Source organism: Taudactylus pleione, unplaced genomic scaffold (assembly GCF_031769625.1).
Source record: "Taudactylus pleione unplaced genomic scaffold, aTauple2 ptg000478l, whole genome shotgun sequence".
Lineage (NCBI taxonomy): Eukaryota > Metazoa > Chordata > Amphibia > Anura > Myobatrachidae > Taudactylus > Taudactylus pleione.
The window spans coordinates 1,036,476-1,057,134 of record NW_028284880.1 but is presented as its reverse complement, the minus strand read 5'-3'; the positions used below and the strand labels follow the sequence as shown (position 1 = coordinate 1,057,134).

Sequence of the window (20,659 nt, the reverse complement as noted above, 5' to 3'; positions counted from 1 at the left end):
ACCGAGTTTGAGAACCTGTGCTCTATTACATGCAGCTATCATTAAAAAAAAAAAAATCAGAAATCTCAAAAGCAAAAGCATTCCATGAAATATTTGATATTGCACCATAGATGCCTGTTGTTTCTAGACATTCATTCAATTTAGGCTGTGGGGATTCCATACACACGGTATAATCCATTTCACATTTTCTCCTGAGCCTGGCTCACACACACATCACAAGAGGCGGGTTTCTAGTCATCCTACAAATGCTGAATGCATGCAGCTTGCTACCGTGTCCTGTGAGTGAAGGACTCTCAGAGTGGATACTATAGTGATGGAAGATTGGATTACAATGTAACCCATAACAAGATATTGACTTTCAACTCTGATATTATAACAATAGCATTATAAAGCTTAAGTATCACTTGGAAATATCTATTTCTCAGCGGTTTTAAAGCTCCATCATTTCCACAATCTTGAAGACGTGTCTGCCCAGTTCTAAGACTTTTTTGCTTTCAATCAACCTACACCAATCTGGTATTTTTTTGGAGCAGATATGCTGAAGAATCTGAGCAACATGTTTCCACTACTTATCCTACAAATTGCTACAGCAACCACAGGTAAACACTCACCTGGAGAGAGCAGGCTGTAATAATAGTTCTTACTTTATTCCTTGGTCTCCGGTGTGGGTGCTTTCTTTCATTCCATTCCAGCAATTATGTTTTAGATTAGAATCTCTGCATAGGTCATAAATGATTTGAAGAAATCCTTAGATATTCTGTGTTAACCATGTTGTAGGTCATCTGTATCACAAATGTGATGTATGTTGACTGATTTTGTGATGCTGGTGACATAAAAACATATTGTATTGTCATTTATGCATAGTAACGGTCATTGCAGGTAAACTTTAAACGTAAACTCTGTTTTTTAAAATCAACGATCCGTGCGGCTTCTATATTTGTATTAGGATAACTGTCATGGGCACATGTCAGGGTTTACCGACACTGTTTTATTGCAATGAGGTGCTAAAGTAACACTAAAACACAGCAACCAATCAGACATTTGCTTTCATTGTCTCACTTGACAGCTGACTGCCTATTGGTTGCAATCACTACGTGCAAATTTTGAAAACAACAAAGCGATGTCACCACTGGTTGGTGTGGGAACAGGGATATTACACATAAACACGAAACAGGAAAAAGTTACCTGAATGTCAATTCATGCATACAGTATGGGAAATTCATGGCGGAAGGGCATTGATTACAGGCTGTAAGCAGCATACCAATTGCTAACTTATAATTTTGGAACATACTAATATTCTCTTGGTATAATGTACAGGAGTAATGCATACTAACTAAATTTTTAACCTTGATTTATTAATTTTTTTGTTATCTGTATTACTTGTATTGGATCACAGGATACCTCCCAACTGTCCCCATATAGGCAATTTCGTTCTGATTTGGACCTTCCCAATATGTCAAAAGTTAGGAACCAATTTGGTAGGTCTGTTGGGAATAGGCTCTTACTTCACAATGCCGATTTATCTTTTTTTAGAGAAGGGGACGTGTTGGGGCAGTCTTGTGCTCTAAAACCACTTGGCACACCCCTGGGGTATGTCACACACCCAGAGGCGTTTAAAGAGAGGAGGGGGCCTGTGTGCAACCTCCGGGTGGTCCCCTGCCCCCCTCCTCTGTCAGCGAAGTAGATTCTGGCTTCATACCTGAATCTACCATACATGCATGGGTCTCCGGGAAAATGGCACCAGTGATATTTTGCTGGTCCGGTGCTGCAGAGCAGGAAACTGGAATCTGCAGCAAGGTAAGTATAATTACCTATGGGTGCAGGGTGTGGGCCCCTCTGGACCCAGGAGCATCTTGCAGCCATTATAAAGAAGCCCCTGGGCACACCCGGAATTGCAGCTGACAATGTTGGGAGGAATGCATAAAGATCTCAGCTTTGTGACCCTTTTAGCAAATCCAATAAGATGACATTTTTCTCATGGAATGCAATCGTGCAAGAGTAATGAACCTCAGCTATACAAGACAATGGCAGCACACGTTTTGTTATGATCACCTCTTTGCACGGACATGCTTCACTGTTTAAATACAATCATTACAAAAGCACGTGGGGGTGACATCATCCCAGGGGGCGGAAGATTACCGATATCATGTGCCCCCAAGACTTTCAGTGCAGCCTCTTTCACACACTAGAACTCTTTGACATACAGTGCAATGCTTATGTTGCTAGAATTCAGATTGCAGGTGCACAAAACTGGACAGACAGACATTGGCTCCTATAACCATATTAACTTACTGTATGTGAGACTACATAATTGAAGTATTTTGTTGAGTTAATTTTGGATAATAGTGACAGGGCTCTGGTAAGATGGATAATGGTTGTAAACGTCCTTTTATGGAAGATCAGTTCTCCTAATGTTTGCTCTGGAGGTAATCAGCTTTTGGTGACTGCTCTGTAGATGATGTTATAGTTTGTGACGAATATAGATGGACAACACAGGGAATAAGGTACTATAGGATAAAGTACATACACAGTAGTGACTTGCATCGCCATGGAAACACACATTATATTGGTTGGCTAATTGTAATTACTTGAGTAACCTAAATTTAGAATTAAACAGCTTATGTATCCAATTTTCTGTATTTTATTCTGCTAATTTGTTTGTCATACCGCTTTATTATAGCTGATCTAATTTATTTTGTTCTTGTTGGTTTAAAATATTTCTTTAGCAAAAGTGTGCAGCAGAACATCATACAATATTTAAAATCAGAGTTATCAACTTTACTGAGCATTTTGTGACAACTGTTTTAATACGGGACGCAGTCAGGAAGTTGATGGTCGAAATGCTGACTGCCGGCTTCCCGACTGTCAAATCCCGGCAGGGGTCTAATGATGGGCGTCGAAATCTCAACGCCTATTATTATCTCTATGCCGGGAGCCCGAATCCGGAATACCGAATGAAGGTGAGCCGGTTTCCCAGGTTTGCAGTCGGGATGCCGACAGTCTAAATGCCGACTGTCGGCATCCCAGCCTAATCTAATCCCGACAAGGATCTAATGACAGATGTAAAAATCCCGTCGCCTGTCATTTTACCCACGACAGTAGGTTGACGCCCAGCATCCCGTTCGAAGGTAAGCCGGTTGCCGGGCACGGACAGCCATGGGGGGGAGGGTTTAGGTTAGGGGCTCCCGGGGATATTTAGGGTTAGGCACCCCCTGGAAGGGTTAAGGTTGGGCTAGGGGAAGGGGGGGTTAGGGTTAGGCACTTAGGGGGGGTTAGGGTTAGGCACCCCTGAGGGAGGGTTAGTGTTGGGGCGGAGTAAGGTCTTCCGTTTAATACAGTAAGGGTAGTAAAACATCATTAATTTGTATGCTAAGTCTAGGGCAATACCAGTAGAGATAATAAGACTGCTTAGTGAGGTCTGACCTTTACTGTAGTGTGCTCACATGCTCACGAGTGTTCAGTTGCCACCAGGTATTCAGCTCCATGTAGCAGGGACTAATTATCTCTGGGTATTGGGGAAAGTATAAAGTGGAGAGAACACCAGTCGAGGCAGATAGATAGAAAGGTGCACCCCAAGTACTGACGGAAATATGACTGAACTGGATACACACAGACAAGAATAATAAGTCATCAGTGATGCAGAGCAATTCCTGTAACATTCCAAAGTTCTGAGGAGGCAGGATGTGTGGTCCAATAAATAATAGAAGGTCAGGGCAAGCAATGGGCAAGGCAAAGCCCAATAAACAAAACCAAGGTCAGGGCAGGTCATGGGCAAAAGAGAGTCCAGTTACAGGACAGGAGACAGAAGCAGAATCCAAAGACAGTCCAGATCACAACAGGGCTTGATTCATGGGAACACAGGATCAGCACACAGGTCAGAAGACTAAACTATCATCGACACAGGTGCACAGGAGAGGCAGCTCTTTAACTGGGTGTTACGGCATCCTGTTCTGGTCACTCAACACCCCCCCCCCCCCCCCCGAGTGAATGATGTCATGCTGAGGGGGGTGAGGAAGTCAGCACCCAGAAGAACAAAAGTTCTCTGCGGGGCGTGTAGGCAGTGGTGAAGCCATACTGTTCCCTGTAGCGGAAGAAGGGCCATTTCCTAGCAACGAGCGCAGAAAAGCAGCTGCGGCACTGGATGAATGACGTTAGCACCTGTTGCTTAGCAACAGACCTGAGTTTTGTGACCCTGCTGCAAACATATTAAAAGTGTATTGAAAGTGAATAAAAAGGGCACTTAAGCGAGGGAGGGGGGTCATAATTTTAACAATATTTGTTTAAGATTTTCCTTTTCCCTATTGTGTTATTTTGGAGGGGGTCTTTTCTGAGGAGGCCCCAAAATTTGTTCTACTGAGGGGAAGCAATCGGGAAGCCGACTGCCTAAATACCGGCAGCCGGCTACCCGACTGTCATATCCCGGCAAGGGTGAAATGCCGGGCATCTAGATGTAGACGCCCGCATTTCCCCGACGCCGGGAGACCAGCGCCCAGCATCCCAATCGTAGTGATGCCGGGCGCCGCGAGCAGACAGCAGCGTGGGGAGGGTTAGGTTTAGGGCTCCCGGGGGGGACTTGGGGTCAGGCCCCCCCCTGGGAGGGTTAGGGTTAGGCTAGGGGGAGGGAGGGTTAGGCACCCCCGGGGGGCTTAGGGTTAGGCACCCCCCCGGGGGATTTAGGATTAGGGACTTAGAGGGGGGATTAGGGTTAGGCACTTGGGGGGGAAGTTAGGGTTAGGCACCCCTAAGGAGGGTTAGGGGGGTTAGGTTAGTAGATACTCACCTATCCACGATCGGGATTTCCAGCACTGTCGGGCTTCCACTGCTTGGAACTCTGCTGATGTCGGCCTGCCGCTGACGGGTATCGAACCGCCGGCCGCATGGTATGGTATTTCATACCCATTTCCTACTGAGCATGGTTCCAATCCAGACCTCTGCTGGTTAGCTTTAGAACTGTTCTGGCAGCAAGGAAGCAGGCAGGGACCAGACATACTGTAGCAGCTAATAATGATATTCAGACTATTCTCCTTTTCAGCAACTGTAAGATAAGCAGAAGGTGGTTTTAGAGATGTAAATTGTGTTGAGAAGGTGCTAATCCCTTTAAGAAGCTGAAGCTGAGTTGGACAAATATGCATCCAAAAGAAAAGCTCTCATAAACCGTATATATAAAATTATCATATTTATACCCATCTGCTGAGTTAGTGGCCTAAAAAAAAACCCATAAGTGCCAGGTTTATGTCAGGCCAGGGATGCGTCAGATACAGCAGGTTTTATAAGCATAAAACAATTATTGCAACATTTGTTTTGACAGTAAAAAACACATTCACTATTCGACTTCCTTTCTTCCTTCATAAGTAGCGAGCTGGTGCTGGAGACCACCATTATTATCCTCATCATTTGCCGAAGTTCAGCCACTCTGGCTGCAATTACGCGCAAGTGTCAGATCTGCATATAGACGTAAGTGTATGTTGGTGTTTTTTTTTATTTTATGTTTTATGAAGTGGAGAAAAGCCTACATTAAAGCAGCCATTTTCGCCGGGGAAATCCTATGTCGATGTTTCACCAGCCTTAGCAAGAGGCTAACCCCAGAGAAACCTGTCTGCGGATGGCGGCCTTAATCAATTTACCAAGTGTTGAAAAGCTTAGGATGGCATAAGCTTTACCTGCCAATGGGGACCAGCAAACCCGGAGAGGTTTCGATGGGTCACCGCTGGGTCAAATCACTATTTGGATTCATCAGCCGCACAGCGCATATTGGGCCTGATTCATTACGAAGGGCTATTGTGATCGTAGTTACGAAGACGCACGCAGTCTCACTGCGAAAATATGCTAATGATTGCAATGCCGTCGCAGCCAAACATAAGGACGCACACACTTTACCTTACACACATCCGTAATACTTTGCAAGTCTGCGAAAACCATTGGTAACATGGATTCTCTGTGTGTGTGTGGAATCGCAAGACAATCACAGCGCGTGCGCAGTGCAGCTTATGTGTATGCGCAATGGCAAACAATCGCTCTTTTGCATTCGCGTCCTTCTCTGAATCAGGCCCTCGGTACGAACTCCTACTAAGCGTTAAGGCAAACGGGCGGGTTCTTTTCTCTCCAGGGTCAGCCAATGGCAGGCTCACATGGGGAAGAGTTTTTGGCAGTTACTGGAGGGAAAATGTTTGTTTGTTGTGAAGCTCCTGAGAAGAGGGGGGTAAGCCGTAAAGTCTGCCACCAGGAGGAAAGAGATGATTTGTACAACAAAGTCTAATGGAAAAGTAGATAAATAAATGAAAAAGGCAGCGGACCTGCAAATAACATACAGCAGAGGCAGCCAAGAGGAGACTGAGGGGGGAGTTCTCAAGTGAGCATAATAAAAATATAAATGAAATTCGGGAGATCAGAGCAAGTAACTGTAACTGGATTGCAGGTTGTAAAGGAAGGGGGGATAGCACAGATTCCTAAGTGTTAATATTACATCAGAGGGATTAGTGGAATTCTGAATAGGTTCTTCGGTGAGGTAACAGTACAGGACACAGCTTACTATTCTAAATAAATGTGAAGCTGTTCAGGCAGCCACCCCATCTGCCTCTGCCTTACATGGAGAGTTTTTATAGTATTGCTCTATTGAAATATAAATTTGCAAACATAAAGAACCCGCTCTTTCAGTCAATTCTACAAATGACAATTTATGTGTGACTCATCGCATGACTTGTATGTGTGGTGATCGAGAATGTCAGAGACAGACAGAAATCACCTGCGCTAATGCCACATTACACCCTGTGAGTGCTGTATATTGCTCTGGCTCTGCATGAGGGAAGATTGGTGTGAATCAGCAGCAGCATTAGATGACTCATCACTTAAAGCGCATTGATGAAGACTGGGTACTGGATATCTACAATGGGAATTGCTGATCGCACAATACAGATGTTCCATCCTGTTCTCCTAGGTCAGTGTTGGCTAACCTTGACACTCCAGCTGTTATGGAACTACATAACCCAGCATGCACTGCTACAGTTTTGCTATTAGGGCATGCTAAAACTGTGGAAGGGCATGCTGGGATATATAGTTCCACAACAGCTGGAGTGTCAAGGTTAGCCAACACTGTCCTAGGTTAAGGACGGGTTGGGTAAGCGATCTCAGGGCCTGATTCAGCTTCAGTCGGAATTGGAAAGCTTCTCGCACGCCTCCCGCTGCATTACGTATCCGAGCTGCGTTGTCAAACGCAGCATCGTATACTCTGTGGAACATCAGCCGGCTAAGGTGACCCATGCGGGTGGAGGCGTGTCACCGCTGCAGATGAGCTGAAGAAGCCAGGAAATCTCCATCAGCCGAAAGATTCTGGCTTCTTCCCTCCCCCCAACGGCGGCAACACGCCTCCACCCCCAGAAAAGGCAGCAGACTGTCAATCACTGCCAGTCTGCTGCCAGTCTCCCTGCTGGATCGCAGAACGGGTCATCTGCCTGCGCAGATTCCCCATCATCGGGAATCTGCGTTCAGCAGTGCATTAGCGTGCACTGCTGAATAAGGCTCTCAGTGTACACAATGCTGGTGGTCGGAATCCCGATGCCTGCAGGTAAGTAATTTAACCCTACCTCAGTAGTCTTTCAGAACCCATTAAAGGGGAAATAAAATCAGCAAGTCGCCTCATAGTGTTTCAGATTATTTGTCAAGACTTTGCCTGAGGATTGTGAAGGGGCTGTTTGTACATCCTGTCTTCTGCAGCCCAGCCTCTTAAGCAATTTAGGGGCTGCAGTAGTTTCCTCAATGATGAGATTGATGCCACTAATGAGTGAGTTTATATACCCTGCATTGGATGAAAAGAGCCACATCACACATGACTGTGGATCTGGCTGATATATGATCTACGTGGCCTATTGGCATAGGCCTATTGCCTACTATGTCTCAAAGCCAGTGCTAAGCCATGAAAACGTGGCCTATTGTCCACTAATAGTAATGGTTACAGTTTTCATTTTGTGATGTTTGCAAATAAGGTAGCAATGGAATCTAAGGGAGGAATCGATCTCGTGTAATACACTATAACCGCTGAGAATGGTCTTATTTATTTTTATTGTTAAACTGGATGCCGAATTGAATTGACCAGTGTATAGGTGGCAAAGGCCACAGAACCTCTAATTAGTTTAAGTCATTACAACATACTGTAGTTTATCATTAATGTATTGAAGCCGAAACCACCACTTAGCCTCACCGATACAAGTAGCCCACTAAATCTTCATCGATGAGCCTTACCGATGCCAGCCGCCCACTTAACCTTCACCGCATATCCTCGCCAATACAAGCAGCCCACTAAATCTTCACCACTTATCCTCACCGATACAAGCCGCCCACTAAATCTACACCGCTTATCCTCACCGATACATGCCGCCCACTAAATCTTCATCGATGAGCCTTACCGATGCAAGCCGCCCTCTTAACCTTCACCGCTTATCCTCACCGATACAAGCCGCCCACTAAATCTACACCGCTTATCCTCACCGATACATGCCACCCACTAAATCTTCATCGATAAGCCTCACCAATGCAAGTCACCCACATAACCTTCACCGCTTATCCTCGCCAATAAAAGCCACCCATTTAGCCTTTACCACTTATCCTCACCAATATAAGCCACCCACTTAACCTTCACCGCTTATCCTCACGATACAGGCCGCCCACTTAACCTTGACAATATTTAACATTCAATTTCAACTTTCCCCTCCTCTATAACTTGATCATTAATTAAATGAATTAAACCATTACTACTTCACAACTCAAGCTGCCCTTTTCAGACCATCTCTAGGTCTTGGAATAAAGGAGACAATTAATGGTATCAATTCTTTCATAATCACTTTTCCTGGAAAGAGGTTTATTTGTTTCTGCAGTAACACTGATGGGATGTATTGCTTATATGATATTGTAAACAAAGACCCTTCAATGAAGGAATAAACTGTGACATTTTATCTTTAGTAGCAGTGTTCCTATATAGGTAAATTAAAAGCAGCCATTGAAAGTACCAATGTTGATATAATAGTGATTAACACTCTGTAATAAAGCCAGGGGCATATCTATAATAACATACCATATATACTCGAGTATAAGTCGACCCGAATATAAGCCGACGTACCTACTTTTACCACAAAAAACTGGGAAAACTTATTGACTCGAGTATAAGCCTAGGGTGGGAAATGGCAGCAGCTGGTAGTGCCCCCAGTAGTAATCCCCCCTCCCCCTTTTAGTGCCCCCTGTAGTAATCCCCCCCTGGTAGTGCCCCCTGTAGTAATCCCCCCCTGGTAGTTCCCCCAGTGGTAATAACCCCTGTTAGTGCCCCCTGTAGTGTGTCCCCCCCCCCCCCAGTAGAGAGAGACGTAATAAGAATTTTAAAAAAAATCACTTACCTGAAACTCCAGCTCCTGGTCCCGCCGCTATCAGCTCCTCCGGCCGCTTTGTATGGGAGAGACGTCATTACTCATGACGTCTCTCCCATTACCCACTGCGGGAGCCGGAAGATGGCTCCCGCAGTGGGAGCAGCAGCAGCCGCTGAGAGTCTGACAGACTCTCGGCAGCTACTGATTACAACAAACACACAGCTGCCGGCTCCAGCGGCTGTGTGTTTGTGCTGTGTAGCGCTGACTGAACTCCGTCCGGTCAACGCTACACACTTCACTCGAGTATAAGCCGAGGGGGTACTTTTTCAGCACAAAAAATGTGCTGAAAAACTCGGCTTATACTCGAGTATATACGGTACATACATTGGCCCCCACAGCAAATAAAAACACATATTGGCTCCCACAGGAAAAAAACAAATACATTGTCCCCCACAGGAAAAAAATTAAATACACGTTAATTATTCCAGCTCCCCACAGCAGACTGACCTGACGGTAGCAGAAGATAAGACCCTCCCTGCCCTGCAGGCTGCAGCCTCAGTGAGAAAGTCACTGCAGAGCACTGTGTAGGTGGCTGAGTGAACTATCATCAGGGGCAGATCTACCCATTGGCCAGGATGGCACTCGCCAGGGTTACTGGGCGAGTACACTGGGCACCGTCCGGAGGTGCCACCCGTGGCCAGGGTGTAGAATCAGGACGGGCCGGCCAGGACTGGAGTCCCGGGTATGCTCCTGGTGGCTGCATCGTACGTACCAGTAATGAATACCCTTTTTTTTTATTACACAAGGCGCCCTTGACGACATGATGTCACGCACGATGCATCGCTGCACTGCAGAGCCAGCCACAGCCAGAAGATATGGTATGTATCTGTGTGGGCTGCAGGGGTTGGACGTGGGTGCCCAGGGATTGAGAGACAGAAGAGGGGCTAACTGGGGAGACAGGAAGGGGGTAGTTGGGGAGACAGAAGGGAGATGGCTGGGGAGAGAAAAGGAGGATGGCTAGGGAGACAGAATGGGAGCTAGCTGGGGAGACAGAAGGCGTGTTGCCTGGGGAGACAGAAGGAGGTTCTGGCTGAAGAAACAGGGGGGGCTGGCTGGGGAGACAGAAAGGGGCCTGGCTGGGGAGACAGAAGGAGGTACTGGCTGAAGAAACATGGGTGCTGGCAGGGGAGACAGGAGGGCTAACTGGGGAGATAAGAGGATGGCTGGGGAGACAGAAGGAGGATGGCTGGGGAGAAAGGAGGTGCTGACTGATGAAACATGGGGGCTGGCTGGGGAGACAGAAGGGGGGCTGACTGATGAAACATGGGGGCTGGCTGTGAAGACATTATAAGTACAGAGTGTAATTATTCAGAAATTATGGGGGGCACCCCAGTCCATTACTTTTCCAGGGGCGCTTGGACTCCTAGATACACCCCTGTGACCTATGATGTCAGTGTCGCGTCACCATAGGTCACAGCCAGGCGGCCATGTGAGCCGCTCATAAGAGCTTAGCGCTGCCTGGGCTCGAAGCTAGAGCTGGCACAGCAGTTGCCGCTAGGCCCACCAGTCTTGACCGGTCCCATGCCCCAGCATCCTCCCCTATGGCTTGGCATCCTCATGCAGCCGCTCTGCTAGAACGACCCTCAAGCCGTCCCTGCTTCCTATACACTTTGTGACCGGGAATAGCTGGTATACTTTACACTTCCTGGTTTATCAAATGTATAGAAATGTGATTTACTTCTGTCTCTATAATAACACCCAACCAGACGTTTGCTTCCACTGTGCAACTTTTCATAGATTGATCAAAGCAACAATAATTGCTGCATGAATGCTTTAGGTCATTGCACATTGACCCATGCAATTAGTTATGAAGCACCATGAGACATAAGTTCCCCAAGCAGACAAAGCTAGATCTCTATGTATCGCAGATTCTGTCTTTGTTTTTTCCTGCGATTATCTCTTTGATGAAATCATAACATAGCCCAGTACCAGCCTGGCAAGATGTGACACTTACTGTAGGTCACATTATTGCAGTATACTGTACTGCACTCTTTATTTTTTCTAACTCTCACCTACTAAACGTCTCGGCACATGCCTGGCGTCAAACTCCACCTGTAAGCAAAACTGCCCCTTATGTACAGAAAGATGAGTTATTACGATACAACAGAGGATACACTCTACCCGATGGTCTAAGAGTGCTGAAACCATTGCAACCCCAGTGAGAAAAACACCAGAAATAATTGCTCCAGGTAATCTACATGCTAAAGAGCAAAGTTTTGAGGATAGATATTCTTAGAATGTACTGTACTAAAATGTGGGTCACTATTATTACTGTTAGGAAACACTGTAAGCAATTATTAAACTAACAGGTGGCAGCAGAGAAGTTAATAATAGTGAGAATAGTTAGTAAGTTGCCTGATTATCATTTAAGTGAAATTATTTTTTTATTTTATTTTTTCACATTAGGTCATTATTCAGCATTACTATGTCTGCGTGGCCTGGCTAACAGTAAGTCTAGCAGACCTATTACAGGTACAGCAGGTGGAAGATTTCTGTGCTGTGTTGCTTTAAGCTATTGCCATACATACAAGGTACTGCATTGCGAGGTACTATTTTGAGGATATTTGCAGCTATCCAAATATCCTCAAAATAGTACAGTGTTCCCATTTTCTGTTTGTATAAATTATACATGCGAAGGCTTTCTTGAATTCCAGAGTTTGGGAGGGGAGCACCGATCTCTGTTAAGGCAATGTATAGGTTAGGACGGTTAAAACTAAAGCTGGGTATACACTAAGGGGTCTATTTACTAAGCAGGGTTAGGAAAAGTGAAAAGTGATAAGGTGCCAGCCAATCAGCTCCTAACTGCCATCTCAGGCTGTGTTTGAAAAATGACAGTTGGGGCTGATTGGAGCTCCACCCCTGGCCCAGCCCCAAACATGGACCCATTGCCCGGCCACGCCCACCACTGTTTGCAGGCATTTAGCTCCCTCCTGGAAGGAGGGAGCTGAATGCCTGCAAGTAAGGGCTGGAGGCTGCAGCATCTGCATCCTTGCCCATAATTCACGGCTGCAGCTCCTTTTGCGTCTCTTCCCTCCCAGTCTCTGCCCCTTTCATTCCACAGACCCCCCCTCTTCTTTCCCACAGCAGCATCCAGCATCCCCCCCTTCCACCCTTCCACAACAGCTGCAGACCCCCCCCCTTCCCTTCCGCTGCAGCATCAGCAGATGGTCCCGTTTTCCACCTTCCCGCTTCAGCTGCAGACCCCCTCTTCTTCCTTCCCGCAGCAGCAGCCAATGCCCCCCCCCGCCCACCCTCCTGATCAGCTGCAGACCCCCCCTTCAGACCCCTCCCACATCAGCATCCGACGCCGGCCCCTACCTCCCTACTGCATCAACTGCAGACCCCCCTTCTTCGGGACGCAGCCATGTGACACAATCCCAACAGCGGAATGCCAGCTAGGGATTTATGATAGGAATCGAAATACCGACGCCTATCATAATCCCGATGCCGGAACGCCGAGCACGACATCCCAAATTAAGGTAAGTCTGGGGTGCCCTTAGCGTTAGCCGCGAAGGCGGGGGGGGGGGGGAGGGTTAGGATTAGGGAGTCTAGTGGGGTTAGGGTTAAGTTTGGGGGGGAGATTAGGGTTAGGCACCCCTAGGGGGCAGGGTTAGGCACCCCTAGGGGGGAGGGTTAGGCACCCCAAGGGAGAGGTTAGTGTCAGCCACCCCCCCGGGAGGGTTAGGTTAAGGGAGCGGTAAGGGGGTATTAGGCACCCTGGGGGTAGGTTAGGTTTAGGCTCTGGGGGGGAGATTAGGGTTAGGCACCCCTAGGGGGTTAGGCACCCCCAGAGAGAGGTTAGGGTAAGGCATCCCCCCGGGAGGGTTGGGTCAAGGGAGCGGTAAGTTGGGGGGGTTGCGCACCCTTGGGGGTAGGTTAGGCACTGGGGGGGAGGTTAGGGTTAGGCACCACTAAATGAGGGTTAGGGAGGGACAGTGGAGGTTAGGGTACGTACCTGCTTCTGTCGGGATCTTGATCCTGTCGGGCATCCGCTGTCGGGATTTGAACCGCCGGTATTTCAATCCCATTCCCCTTCTTCCCTCCCGCAGCAGCAGCCGGCGGCCCCCCCTTTCACCCCCAGCCGCTCCTCCCCTGTGAGGCAGCGGCCTCCTTCCCCAGCCCATCTCACAGCAGCGTGCGCTGGGCTGCAAAAAGGGAGGTTGCTGGTGGGCAAATGGGACCCAGTGTAGCCGGCCAGGAATACACACTGCGCAGGCGCATCAAGAAAAAAAAAAAAAAAACACCGTCAGCACTTCTAACATAAGAAAAATAGCGCAGACAGGCAGAGAAACATTAGCGCTCTAAGACAACACAATGATTAATACATACAAGCTGAAAAATGATTAAAAAAAAACATGGCGAGTTTGCAAAAGAAAATGATCACTAACCATGAAGCTTGCTAGTAAAAAGAGCCCACGGCCTGTAAAGTGACAGGAGCTGATTGGTTGGGACTTTATCACTCTCCCAGGCTTAGTACTTCTCCCCCAATGTGTGGCGTATAATGTACAGCTGACATGTAGCTGAGACTCGCTTGTAGATTATGCACCCATGGAGGGGCGTTTCTCACTTACATTGCAATTCCTGTACAGCTGACCATTTTTGGGAAGGGGACAGAAATCACGTACGTACTCTGCAGACACCAATGTAAATGTCTGCAAAACACTAAATGTGCTGCTCAGTAAATGACCCAGATAGACTTCAGATAGACAAAAAATAAGAGACCCCAATCTCACACTGGTTAACCCAGAGAATACTGTGCATGATCTATTTTCCATCTCCACTACAAAGCACCAGCAAGTAAGCACAAGCAATGAAAAAAAATCAGTACATCTCTGCAGGAATAAGATTAAAGCTCCATAGGGCACGCTTGACTAGATTGTACACTCAGCAACGAGAAAGCAAGGGGTCAATTCTGTCTCAAGCACTCTAAATAATAGCACAATATTTATATATATCTATCAGACAAGGCTCATTCAGACCTCTAGAAAGTCCCTTAAAATTGTTAGAGAGACATAAGATGATTGTTTTATAAAGGGACGCTAGCCTCAAGGCTTTTTTCTTGTTACTTAATTGGGCCCAGCACAAGGAACAAATTGTTAGAAATTGTTTTTTGTTTCCTCTGTGCAGGCGAAGAATAAACTCAGAGCAGACAAAGACGTAGAGGAAACGCTCAGTCTTCAACGGGGCCTGGTTATAGGTAGGGCTGCTGGGGCAGTGACCCAGGCCCCCCTGCATAGCGGGCCCCCACATGACTGCAACCATTGCCCCAAAACTCAGGTACAGCCAGAACATGATACAAGTTCCCACTCGCCAACGCTACCTGTTCCTGGGCCCTTCTCCTGGCATGGTCGCAGATGTACAGTAGCACCATTTAGTGGACACTGGAGGAGTGGTCTGGTAAGGGACAGATAGGTCCATGAGACTAGGTTGTGGGGGGAGGGGCTCATACAAAATAGAGAACAAGAGGGGGTGGTGAAAGCTTACATTTTTTTTCCTGGGGCCCCCAATATGATAGTTGCCCTGGGGCCCCCTACAGACTTCAATCTGGCATTGATCGTCAAACCTTTCCAGGCCTGGCCACATCCCAATGACTTCATATTCTACCCTCAATGATGTCACACACATTGGCATAGCTACAATGGGTGCAGGGTGTGCGTTGGCACTGCAGCAGACGCCAAAATCACAGAGAAGATGCACAGCCGCCATTTTCCCAGAGAATTGCACATGAGCGGTAAGGAAGTCACCAGGAACGTGGCTCATGCCCGGAGTTTGGGTAAGAAATCCCAGTGGTGACCGGCAGGATTCCGCAGTTGGCATTGTGACCGTCGGGATCACAATACCGGCAGAGGACTCCCAGCGAATTTCAGTGAGTATTGTAACCTTAACCCAGCCCTCCCACAGCATAACCCTAACCTTCCCATTTGTTTCTGTGCCACAATAAGTCCAGCTGACTACTTTGTACCGGTCACCTGTGCAATCTGTGTAACACCTAACTTTGATACCTTTTCTCCCTTCTGGCCATTCAGGTTTGATTGTCCTTCATGGACTGTAGTTTACCCTTGTTTTACCCTCTAGAAAGACTTACTTCGCCCTATTTTCATAATTTTGTGTTCTCATCTACTGTATGGTACCCGCTCTACACTGAACTCAATCATTTGTTCAGAAGATGTATTGGTGGTCTGTCTGTTGTTCGTTAACGTCATCTGTGTCTAGTGAGGTCATTAAAAAATTTTTACGTCTTCAACAAAAGTCCCATTGTTGCTGAAAGTCACCTTGGGGTAGATGTATTATAGTGGCACTTAACGTGCCGCTATAACGCTTCCCGCTTTGCCTCTTTACCGAGGCGAAGCAGGAAGCACTACCGATGAGATGTATAAACATCTCATCGGCCGGAGAGGGGGAGCGTTAACTCCCCCATCTGGCACTACCCTCTAGAGACAGCAGAGCATCAGCCTAGTGCTGATGCGCTGTGTCTCTGTCCCGGCCGGCTCCACTGAGCATGCGCGGGATCTTGCAAGTATCGCGAGATCCCCGCGTGGAGCCCTGGAGCCGGCAGACGCCGCAGCAGGGACAGCGCTGTCCCTGCTGTGGGGATAGGCTAGCGCCAGGTTGTAGCTGTCGATAATGGCAGCTACAGCCGGCCGAACGGTCATGCGTTATGACCGTTCGTACATGGCCCTGCCGTCGGCGCTGCTATCTTGTAGATAGCAGCGCTGATAATGACAGGGGCGCACAGCGCCCCTGTCATTTACCGCCCAGACCCCCGATCATACATCGGGGAGAAGCAGTATCAGCGCACATAACGTGCACTGATACCGTTTCTGGGCTTTGTACATCTCCCCCCTTGTCTCTTGTTTCATCCAGGATTCTTTGCCAATCAACAAGAATCCCTTCCACAAATAAACAAATGCTTTGCTCCCAAAAACTCGGATGTGTTTTACACTAGGTCTCTCACCATCCCAAAGTTCAAATGGAGTTTTATTCGCCATTTATGGAGAATAATCGTTTCTTTACAAGTAAGTAGCTGTGGTTGCTGCTTCACCCCAGTACCTTCCGGATAATTCATCTGATCCTTTCAGCCATGCAGCTGACCATTTCAGTCAGTTTTCTGTTCATCCTTTCAGCAACTTCATTTTGCTCTGCTGTTTATGGAACTAGTTTTTGATGCTGTGTTGACTTTAGAAGTTCTTTATTTTATACCCTGTAAATTGATCTACATTCTCTCTTCGCAATGTGATTGGATTTGCTAAAACTTGTTACTAGTACTGTCATTTTTCCAATGCTTCATATTTGTACAGGTTGAGTCTCCCATATCCAAATATTCCGAAATACGGATTTTTTTTTTTGCATGACTGAGATAATGAAACCTTTTGATGGTTCAATGTACACAAACTTTGTCTAAGGCACAAATTATTAAAAATATGGTATAAAATGACCTTCAGGCTGTGTGTATAAGGTGTATATGAAACATAAATGAATTTCATGTATTTGTGGTTCAAACAAAGTTTGTGTACATTTATTGAATATATTGTATAAAATTACCTGCAGGCTGTGTGTATAAGGTGTATATAACACATAAATGCATTCTATGTGTATATTTGGGTCGTGTTCCAAAGATATTTCATTATGATATGCAATTATTCAAAAATACGGAATATTCCGTTATACAAAATACCCCTGGTACCAAGTATTTTGGATATGGGAGACTCAACCTGTACTTCACTAAGTTAGTGTATATATTGAATAGCCATCTGTAAAAGTCACTACAGTATGGATCTGTTGCCTCCTGGTCTGGGTAATATCATAGGACCAAATGTGTAAGAGATTGTTTGGTCTTAAGGCTGTGATCTTACTTATTTTATGAACCTTTAATCTTGCGACTTTTATGCAACACTATGCCTTATAAACTGATAGTACGAGATCCTTCGTCAGTTCCTGCTTTTGAATGTGAATGCATTCATGTGCTTAGTTTCACATGTTCCTTTTGACAATACAAGTTTTCATCTTCTTTGGCCCTACCTGTCACCTTTCTAACATTGAGAAAAAAACACTGACATTTTGATGGTAAGTCCTTTAGCACCTTGCAGACAATAGACTGCCTTTCAAAGTAAAGTAAGGTCATATAGGCCATCATTTACAGGTAATGGCAGATTTTCCCCTTTGTATTGGAGCACATAAGTATAGGATGCCCAATTCCTTCAGAGGACATACTACTGTACTTCCATCTGCAATACAGATTTTTTATTTTTTTTGATGATGCATGTCAAATTCTGTGAAGATATGTCTGTGACTTTCTGGCCCCCTTATCTATTCACCAACAATGGGACACAGTCACCTTATGTTGCTTTCAAAGTTTTACTACACTGATTTGTACAGGTGTCAGTGAGTGTGTCTTTAACTTTTTGCTTGGAGTCTGGTATATTACGGACAATTTTCTATTGCTGTGATTTATATATGTCCATGTTTTTTGCATCTGAAACATGCTCTTGTTACTTTATTTCTCTCTTTAAGGGCCACTTTTCATGTTATGTATGAGTTTCTTGTTACCAGGGCATTAATCAGGTAAACTGCATAGAAGTCAGGTGGTTACAGTTTATGGCCTTGCTCATTAATCAGAGTTGCACTATTGTTTGTAGCATTCCAATTACATGTTCCTGCAAGCACTTTCCTTTATCTTTTGGCATAGATTTCTCAGAAGAAACGGCTTTCTTTTTAAACTGGATCTTTCGTGCATTTTCTGTAATACATCCCACATGTCCCTTTGTAATAGTCCCAAATCTTATGAGAATTTATCTTCAACTAATAAACTTGCAGTTACTTCTGCCTGTCTGTCTTTCTTATCCCATTCTTGGCTGTTCCTTGCTGGTCCATCTGCAGCAATAACTTCCCATCATTTATTGCCCTCTATTTGGAAATTCTATATGTACAGTATTTCCATTTGGACTACTGCAGAATAAAATATTATTTTTGGATTTATAAAGTGGGAAAGAATTCATGGGGGAGATTAATATTTGATTACATTTTATATGGAAAATGTTACTTTTTTTTTTTTTTTACATTTATAAACAACACAGGGCCAGATTCACAATGGATCACAATTCTGCTTATACGCACGCACGCACAGCAGTTACTAATATCAGTGGTGCTATTTAAATGTTTGCATTCATGTTGAGAGAATAGGCAGACATAAGGACGCCCACTTCCCCTTACTCACATCCGTATACTAGGGGAACATAGCGAAACAATCGCTAACATCGGACCTATATGCACACTTGCACAAGCCCTGACCTTACTCAGAAATTGCTATCAGCCACGCATGCTATCAGTGCTATGGCTGCTTATGGCCATGCAGTGGATAATTTATGCACGGCCCTGCAACGGCATTGCAACGTACTGGCATGCCTGCATTCACCCGAACACCCACCCCCCTTATCACCACCCACAAATGGCACTTCCTGTCAATCACTCTGCTCTGGGTCTGTGTAGAATCTTGCTCCACTTACTGGGGATGCTTTGGGTAACCCACATTAACTACTGTATGTAGCCTTTATATTACGTGTTCTGTCCACCTCTGATGTCATGAACCTCATCTAGAGAATGTAATTGAAGATATCATATGATAGAAATTTTACAACAACTTACACAAGTCATGGTGCACAACTGCTGGCGTAAGTTCTTGAGGCTTCAGTCAACATATGACATAGAGGTGCTGGATTTCATGACACGGGAGAAAGACAAATTAGGCAACGTTGAGGCTACATGTAAAGTTCCATTTTCTACTACAACCTCTTCAAATACTGGAACTCACTAGGTGGAAGTTGTACTGAATACCTACCAAAATAAAGCCTAGATATAGCATTCAATACACTGAAAAGAAGATGTGTTTAAAAGTCTACACGCTCTTTAAAAGTGAGATACCCACAAGGACATAATGTAACCTAATATCAATAAGGATGATTTGGGCTACTGTTGTCTTTGCCTTCATATCTGAGTCTGTATTGTAGAGCCATTACTGCGTACACAAACATGTATATACACGTAATGTGATCATGTCCTTATAGTACATGCTTCAAACTGTACATATCCAGTGCTCTATGTTTTACAAAGCATCAGTTTTAAGACCAATGAAAGCTGAAAGTAATTTACTTGGATGAAGAAATTGATGGAACCTTAAAAGCATCCAGAGAATTTTTGCAATTTTATTTTACAATTATCTATAATTTCTCTATTATTATAACTAGCATTAAGCATATAGTACAGTATATATGGTACAACAATTTTCTATGTAGTTACATACAGTCATATATGTTGCACATTTACTGCTTGATGTTCAGTTGTTCGTATGGGTGAGAAAGGCTCCAGGTATATGAAAACAGAAGAAATTGGGCAAAATGTATTAGGGGCTGGTTTATTGTGCTGTCCAACAACCACCACACGTCAAAAGCAGCTTTCAGGTTTAAACTAATGTATCATACTGTGGTTTGGAGAGTCAAACTCAACAGCATCTGGTGTTAGCAAACCTTCAGTTAAGACCAAACTGAATGGTAAAATGATACTTGCCAACTTCGGGCACTGTACTCCAGGGCAGGGGTGCAGGCATCCAGGTGAGAGGTATTGAGGTGTGGGACCAAATTGTGACCCCGGCCCCCATTATATATGCTGTTAGAAGTGGAATTGTACAGCACATAGGGTTAGATGTATCAATACTTGGATGGAGATAAAGTGGAGAGTGATAAAGTACCAACCAATCAGCTCCTGTCTGTCATTTTTCAAATACAGCCTGTAAAATGTCAGTTAATAGTTGATTGGTTAGTACTTCATCTTTCTACACTTGATCTCTCTCCAAGGTTAGATACAACTCTCCCTTAGGGGTCTATTTACTAAGCAGTGTTAGGAGACAGAGTGAAAAGTGATAAGGTGCCAGCCAATCAGCTCCCAACTGTCATCTCACAGGCTGTGTTTGAAAAATGACAGTTGGGAGCGGATTGGCTGGCACCTTATCACTTTTCACTCTGTCTCCTAACACTGCTTAGTAACTAGACCCCTTAGAGTACTGGCTAAATATTTACCTATAGGTTTTCTTTCTTGGTTCCTAATAATCCAATGGGAAACTTGTAATCCAGGAGGAATAAAAATAAAAAACCTAGGTAGTGATCGATTTGAAGCGCTATAGAGCATGTGGCACAAAATGAATTGATCCCCGGTGAGCTCCAAAAGTTATTTGGCGCATAGCCAACCAGGAGCAGTCC

General features: G+C 45.4%; 1 protein-coding gene across 9 annotated transcripts in view; it reads left to right on the top strand.

Moving 5' to 3' along the window:
• The first annotated feature begins 250 nt into the window (after nucleotides 1-250).
• LOC148503018 (uncharacterized) overlaps nucleotides 251-20,659 on the top strand; it is a 127,801-nt gene continuing 107,392 nt past the window's right edge. For 6 of the 9 annotated variants that reach the window (XR_015869939.1, XR_015869938.1, XR_015869940.1 and 3 more), the window contains exon 1: nucleotides 251-599. Coding sequence is in view for 1 of the 9 variants with exons in the window: in XM_088449024.1 (XP_088305150.1) it covers nucleotides 536-599; nucleotides 10,157-10,228; nucleotides 11,817-11,858 (178 nt within the window). In the remaining 8 variants the exon portion in view is untranslated. Of the gene's footprint in view, nucleotides 600-10,156; nucleotides 10,229-11,816; nucleotides 11,859-20,659 lie in introns of all 9 variants that reach the window. The other 3 variants (XR_015869945.1, XR_015869943.1, XM_088449024.1) reach the window with 2 other exon arrangements.